Source organism: Anopheles moucheti, unplaced genomic scaffold (genome assembly GCF_943734755.1).
Source record: "Anopheles moucheti unplaced genomic scaffold, idAnoMoucSN_F20_07 scaffold_24_ctg1, whole genome shotgun sequence".
Classification (NCBI taxonomy): Eukaryota; Metazoa; Arthropoda; class Insecta; order Diptera; family Culicidae; genus Anopheles; species Anopheles moucheti.
The window spans coordinates 133,781-141,351 of record NW_026453616.1 but is presented as its reverse complement, the minus strand read 5'-3'; the positions used below and the strand labels follow the sequence as shown (position 1 = coordinate 141,351).

General features: G+C 45.8%; 1 protein-coding gene across 1 annotated transcript; it reads left to right on the top strand.

The window, feature by feature from the left end:
- The first annotated feature begins 609 nt into the window (after positions 1-609).
- Positions 610-7,329, top strand: LOC128309181 (uncharacterized). The gene is made up of 4 exons (XM_053045575.1): positions 610-957; positions 1,064-1,796; positions 3,198-3,741; positions 7,153-7,329. The coding sequence occupies exons 2-4, from the start codon at positions 1,066-1,068 to the stop codon at positions 7,327-7,329; spliced, it is 1,452 nt and encodes a 483-aa protein (XP_052901535.1). The 5' UTR covers positions 610-957; positions 1,064-1,065.
- The last annotated feature ends 242 nt before the right edge of the window (positions 7,330-7,571 follow it).

Below are 7,571 nucleotides of genomic sequence, written 5' to 3'. Positions count from 1 at the left end.
TCGGGCATAGGCGCATTGCACGATACGCGAAAATACAACATTGTGATGGCACAGGTCCCGCCGAATAAACTCACCGAGCTAAGGGCAATCATCGACGGCACACCAGCGGTTGAAAAATATGCGTACATCAAAGCGAAGCTGATCGGTTATTTTGCCGATAGTCAGCAGAGGCGCTTGCAGCGCGTCTTGTCCGATATGCCGCTTGGTGACAGAAAACCGAGCCAGCTTCTTAACGAAATGAAGCGCGTCGCTGGCAACTCCCTTAGTGAACCTGTGCTGATCGATTTGTGGGCATCAAGGCTGCCACCACATGCGCAAGCTGCAGTGATCGCTTCTAGTGGTGACGCCGCGGATAAAACCACCATCGCTGACGCCATTGTTGAGTCAATGAGCCTTAGAAGCATTAACGCCGTTGAACGTAGCAACCCAGCGATGGCGTCTGGCCACGTGTCTGATGCCGCAATGTCAACGACCGCAAATCCAGCCAGTGATCCTATATCGGACCTTCGGAAAGAGATTGCCGAATTATCAAGGCGGCTCGAAAACGTGCTTCCTAACAAAAGTCGAGGACGATCGGTTTCCCGCAGTAGATTAACACGTAGACGCAGTTTAAGTCGCGGAAGCGATTTTTCGACCGGCCCCTGTTGGTACCACCGCAAATTCGGTAGCGAGGCTAGGAAATGCCGAAAACCATGCACCGGCCCAGGAACAACATCTGCACAATAGTGTCGCTCTGCAGATGCTGCGGTGGAGACTGGCGAACTCACCACTACAGCCGCAATCTTTCGTTTACGAATTGCTGATTCAACTACGTCAACGCAATTTTTAATCGACACCGGCGCCGATGTGTCTGTGGTTCCGAAAGATATGCTTACTGCGAGAGTAAAACCATCCCCGATAAAACTGTTCGCCGCGAACGGATCGCCTATTAATGTGTACGGTGAAGTATTGTTAAAGGTAAATCTCGGCCTTCGTCGTGAGTTCCTGTGGTCGTTCCTGATAGCCGACGTAAGTTCGGGTATAATTGGTGCGGATTTTTTAACCAATTTCGATTTGCTGGTAGATATGAAACGGAAGCGCCTCATCGATAATACCACCCATCTTGAGTCCGTTGGGTTACTAGCGAAGAGTGAGCAGTGTTCGGTTAAAACTTTTAGTACAGAGTCGCCTTACGCCGAGTTGTTAGCCGAGTTTCCGAATATCACTCGCCTGGCGCCACCGGGTACGATTAGCGATGCATCGATTCACCATAGAATCGAAACGACAGGGCAACCTGTTTACGCACGCCCACGACGTCTGTCCCCGGACAAGCTTCAAGCAGCGAAGACCGAATTTGAGCATCTAATGAAGCTTGGCATATGCCGACCATCCAGCAGCAGTTGGGCGAGCCCACTCCACATGGTTAAGAAAGCAGACGGTTCTTGGCGGCCGTGTGGAGACTACCGAGCACTCAACGCGCAAACCATCCCGGATCGCTACCCTATACCGTACCTGCAGGACTTCTCTACTATATTGCAAGGTAAAACTATATTTACTAAAATTGACTTGCAAAAAGCCTTCCATCAGGTACCGATCCATCCCGCTGATATTGCAAAAACTGCCATCACGACGCCGTTCGGACTGTTCGAGTTTTCGTTTATGACCTTTGGATTGCGGAACGCAGCGCAAACGTTTCAACGGCTTATCCACGAGGTCGTCCGAGGGTTGGATTTTGTATTTCCGTACATCGACGACCTATTCATCGCTTCATCATCACCCGAAGAACACCGAGAACATTTGCGGCAATTGTTTACAAGGCTGAGACAGCATAATTTGGCGTTTAATATAGCCAAATGCGAATTCGGCCGCGACACACTCGATTTTCTAGGCCATTCTGTCTCTAGAGATGGTATCCGTCCCTTACCTGATCGCGTTCGAGCTATTGAGGAATACAAGCTTCCTGCTACAACGAAGGAGTTAAAAAGCTTTTTGGCAATGCTTAATTTCTATCGTAGGTTCTTGCCAAATGCGATCGAGCACCAGATTCCACTCCTTGCCATGATTCGTGGCAACAAACGCAATGATCGTTCCCCGCTGACATGGAGTAGTGCGACCACCGCGAGCTTCGAACGCTGTAAGCAACAACTCGCAAAAGCTACTCTGTTATCGCATCCCGCCAAAACAGCCGAGCTGTCCCTTTGGGTCGACGCATCTGACATCGCCGCAGGAGCAGTCCTTCATCAAATCGTTGATGGAAACCCCCAACCGCTCGGATTTTTCTCAAAAAAATTCGACAAGGCGCAACTGCGATACAGCACTTACGATCGCGAACTAACCGCAATCTATCTTGCGGTACGGCATTTTAAATATATGCTTGAAGGACGAAACTGCCACATCTATACAGACCACAAGCCCATAACTTTTGCCTTTCGCCAAAAGCTTGACAAAGCCTCGGACCGTCAAGCTCGCCAATTGGACGTGATTGGGCAAATAACAACGGACATCCGTCACGTTGTGGGAAAGGACAACATCGTAGCTGACTTGCTCTCCCGCATTAATGCTATACAATCAGCGTCATCACTGGATTATGAAGCACTTGCGGAAGACCAAAAAGACGACCAACAGCTCCAGGACATCGCACAAGGTAAAATAAAAAGTTCGCTCAATCTAAAGTATTTTACCATTCCAGGCAGTATCAAACAACTTTTATGTGACTGCACTGGAGATCGCATCCGCCCTTACATAACGAAACGGTTTCGGCACGCTGCGTTACAGGCAACGCACCAGCTGTCTCATCCTGGCACCCGTGCAACGGCCAAGTTAATGACAGAACGATTTGTTTGGCCAAGCATCCGCAAGGACAGCATTGCTTTCGCTAGGAACTGCCTACCGTGCCAACGTTCGAAGGTGCTGCGACACACACAATCACCTATATCTCGATATTCGGCACCGGACAGCCGGTTTTCTCATATCAACATTGACATCGTGGGGCCCTTCCCTCCAAGTAGGGGAAACCGCTATTGTTTAACGGTCATTGACAGGTTCACGCGTTGGCCTGAAGCGTTTCCAATGCCTGATATGACCGCGTTAACAGTTGCCGAAGCTCTTGTTTGCGGATGGATAGCCCGGTTTGGTGTTCCATTTTTCATCACGTCTGACCAAGGACGTCAATTCGAATCATCGCTTTTCGATGAACTTACTCGCTTGATCGGATCCAGCCACCTGCGTACGACTGCATACCACCCTCAGTCAAATGGCATTATCGAACGATGGCATAGGACCCTAAAAGCATCTATTCTGTGCCATGATCCCGAGCACTGGAGCGAGTACCTACCGATGATCCTACTCGGGCTGCGGGCAGCCTACAAGGAAGACCTTAAATCATCGCCTGCCGAGATGGTATATGGAGCAACTCTCCGATTACCGTCTGAGTTTTTCACAAACAACTTAGACAACCCGAACGAAGCTGAATTTGTCGCCAAACTCCGTACAACTATGCGACAAATTCGCCCCCGAGAGACTGCCAGGCATGGAAATCACAGTGTTTTCATACACCAGGACTTAAAGACGTGTAAGAACGTCTTCGTGCGCAACGACTCGGTCCGACCCTCGCTATCGCCACCGTATGAAGGACCATTCAAGGTGCTGAACCGAGCCGAAAAATTCTTCAAGTTGAACATACGAGGCCGCACAGTCAACGTTTCGGTCGATCGCCTGAAGCCAGCGTATTCACTAGAAGATCAGCAAACCACAAGTGACAAGGTACCTGCATGCACAACTGATCCTAATATTTTTCCGACTAGAGTCACTCGTTCCGGTCGACGAGTTGTAATCCCTTCGAGGTATCGGTAAAGGGAAATCTAGTCTAGGAGGGGAGTACTGTGGCAGCGTAGCCTTTTTCGTGTACGTCACTGTACCGCGCTACACACTAAACCTACTAATCCGTATCCGTTAGTATGCGTATGTACTAACACGAGCGTGCGAACACGAGCACTAACGATAACGTCACAGCGAACGACTAACGATAAAATAAACCGAGAGATAGTTCTCATTCTAGTCATACATTTCGACCCAACCGCTTCTAATTACGTCCTACGGAAAGAAATATTACAACGCACTAAACGTATACGCACCAGCTAGAAATTACAGACAAAGAGCTTTTCTGCACAATGATTATAGAAGAACAGTAGCATGGTACAACGATCCTTTGTTGACAATGTGTAGGCAGTTTAACACACATTTTGAACTATTCGACTTCAACATAAGTACTCAGGGTTTTAAGGTTAGGATCTTAGATTCGTACGCCCTCGACAATAGACAAAACTAAGCTTATACCTAATTTAAGTATACAAGGGTCAAGGTCCATGTCGTACCAGACCCATTAATTGTTAGTGAAAATAATTAAAAAACCACCAACGACCAACAAAACGAAGCGCACTTCGAATCATAATGAGTCTTTTCGATCCATTAGGATTGCTTGCTCCATCCCTCATACATGGTCGCATATTTATGCAATATCTTTGGTGCGCTAACTTGGCTTGGGACTCGGAAATGGATGACACAAATTTCTTAAAATGGTATCGATTAAACTTTTTTTTTTAAACTGCTTTTTAGGGACGCGGAAATGTTAATTATTTATCAAAGAGTATTTGAGATGGATTTATAAAAATCATTAGTTTTAAAGTATGATCTAAAATAGTTGCAGAAACTAATTCCACTCCAGTGGAAATTATTTCCAGTGGATTCCACACCCCAGACATTGCTCACACATATCAACTTACTTTTCATAAGATAAGTTAACGTAAAGGACTTATACAGGAACGATTCATGGCATTCATTTTTTCCCATTTAAGAATGGGAAAACATTATTAATGAAATTTACGGGAGAAACGAATTTAAATTGTTTGGCAATATAGTACAAAGAGTAGGATTTTTTAGAATATATTGATACGACATCATAAATGAATCCGCTAGGAAGAAGTCTCGAAAAAATTACATTTAGAATTTATACATGTTGTGATCCAACGTGGCCGAGCTGATTAGACTAGTTGCTCCCCGTTGACAATCAAGCTGTCAACGTGTCGTTCGGCAGGTCAATGGGTCCGGAGCACACGAGAAAAGGGAATAGCGCAATTCTGATTGGTGCGATCGGTCGGTGTGCGCGCTCGTCCTAAATCAATTTGGGTTATTTTAAATACAGTTACATATGTGACTTACGTGATATTAGAACATTATTTGTAGAAACCAACATCACGAACATTGTACCGAAGCGTTAAATACATATAGAACTTGAAGAAGAATGCTGGCATAAGAACAAAGACTTAAATAAATGCACAGCAAATGACACAAACTCATAAGGATCGTCAACTATGTAACTATTTTTAGAAATACATTTTTATGTCAATGTGAACGACCGTATTGTCTGTAAAAAATACTATTATTGGTCAAAAACCAAAGGCAAAGGGCCCCGTATGGTAACCCGCCCGGATTATGTTGATCCGCCACTGCACGTGTTTACAGATGCAAGCGAACTGAGGTATGGATGCGCAGCTCACTTTCGAATAGTACATAATGGAGTCGTGAATTGTTGCTTAATGTTGGGAGCACCCTGTGCTAGGATAATTCGGGGCTAGGCGCAGACGTCAAGCACTCCCTTTTGACATTCGGCGTCAAAGGCAGAGTTGCTAAACTCTCTCTCTTTGCTCCCGACCGGCGTGAGGAACGGACGTGTCGATGTCCTGTATTTTATTGTTCAATTTTAATGTGTAATTGTATTGTTAATTTTAGATAATATAACCACCTCAATGTTAACAACACAAAAGTGGCGACCAGGGTTAAAGGAAGGACATCTCAACAACGTTTTACGCCAGAAACAGTGGCCGAGTTTTACCAGCTTTACGTGCTTCATTGTGCTAAATGGAGAACGGGGAACCATCGCGGGGCGGCCATAGTGAACAGCAACAGAACGGCGTCCCCAGTGCGGAAAGTAACTGGATTCAGGAGATTTTTCGGCAGCAGCCGATATCCTTACCCCAGCAGCAAGAAGCATTTTTGCACCAGCAAGACCAGCTAATAACTAAAGTGCTTGCGACTATGAATGTGCGGCAGCAAGCAGGATCGGAGTAAATCATCGATGCGTTGGCGAATCATGTAAAAAAGTTCCGTTATAATCCGGATGATCGTGTATTATTTGCCGGATGGTTTACTTGCTACGGCAGTTTGTTCGAAGAGGACGCGAAGCAGTTGGACGAAGCCGCTCGTGTGCAACTGTTGTTGCGGAAGCTTGGGATCGTGGAACACGAGAGATACGTTTCACACATACTGCCATCGAAACCGAGTGATTTTGATTTTGCGTCGACTGTTGACAAGCTATAGAAGCTGTTTGGTTCACCGAGCTCTGAGATGGAAAGGCGTTATAAATGCCTTAATCTAGTGAAAACGAAGCTGGAGGATTTTGTAGCATACTCGTGTCGTGTAAATAAGGCTGTAGTCGAATCGAAGCTTGGCGGTTTATCAGTTCAATTCAGGAGTACGGGTTCACTCTGCGAGCAGAGAAATGCAGTTTTCGCAAGCCCCAGTTAAAATATTTGGGTCATTTGCTGGACGCTAAAGGATTGCGTCCAGACCCGGAGAAGATCAGTGCCTAATCAAGCTGCAACCACAAGCTGCCGTCTCGGGAGTGCAGTCATTTCTCGAGGTGATAAATTACTATGGAAAATTTGTACATAACATGCGGATGTTACGGCAGCCTCTGGATGAGCTGCTGAAAGAAGAAAGATTATTTAAATGGACTCCGCAGTGCCAGCATGATTTTGAGCAATTTAAGAAGATTTTGTCTTCTGATCTCTTGCTGACACATTATGATCCGCGGCTCGACATCATACTTTCAGCGGATGCTTCATCGATAGGCATCGGTGCTACCATATCACATAGGATGCCAGATGGGAAGCTAAAGGTAGTCCAACACGCGCGCTCACTGCAACGGAGCAAAGTTACAGTCAACCTGATCGAGAAGGGCTAGCGATTATTTTTGCCGTCACAAAGTTCCATCGAATGTTATTTGGGCGACATTTCCTGCTACAAACAGACCATCAGCCGTTACTACGGATCTTTGGATCTAAGAAAGGAATACCAATATATACAGCTAATCGTTTACAACGTTTCGATCTCAAGTTGTTGCTTTACGATTTCAAGATCGAGTATGTTCAAACCGATAAGTTCGGAAATGCTGATGTGCTCTCTCGTTTAATGAATCGTCATGAGAAGCCAGAACAGGACTTTGTGATTGCAAGCATCGAACTGGACAACGACACTAGCAGCACCAAACGTCGATTTGTGAGCCAAAACTGAAGGTTCACCGCAATGACCGACAGAGGGCGTCGTTGTATTGCAATGTTTTGTATGGAAGGCAGACAGATGTGAAGAAGCAGAAAAAGAAGAGTGAGAAGAAAAAGAAGAAAGCTGTTTAGCAGCGTCTGTGTACATTTTGCAACTGCATTGAATTATATTAGAAGCGCCAAAAATCTTTGGTTTTTTAGTTCTTTACACAGGAAATCTGCTGAGGAAGGTTCCCAGTTAGCCAAAACCCGATA

Coding starts and splice junctions, on each gene's coding strand:
- LOC128309181 (XM_053045575.1), top strand. CDS start 1,066: ATGAAACGGAAGCGCCTCATCGATAATACCACCCATCTTGAGTCCGTT. Junction 1,797..3,197: donor TTGCGGCAATTGTTTACAAG/GCTGAGACAGCA, acceptor GATCGGATCCAG/CCACCTGCGTACGACTGCAT. Junction 3,742..7,152: donor AGCAAACCACAAGTGACAAG/GTACCTGCATGC, acceptor TTCGATCTCAAG/TTGTTGCTTTACGATTTCAA.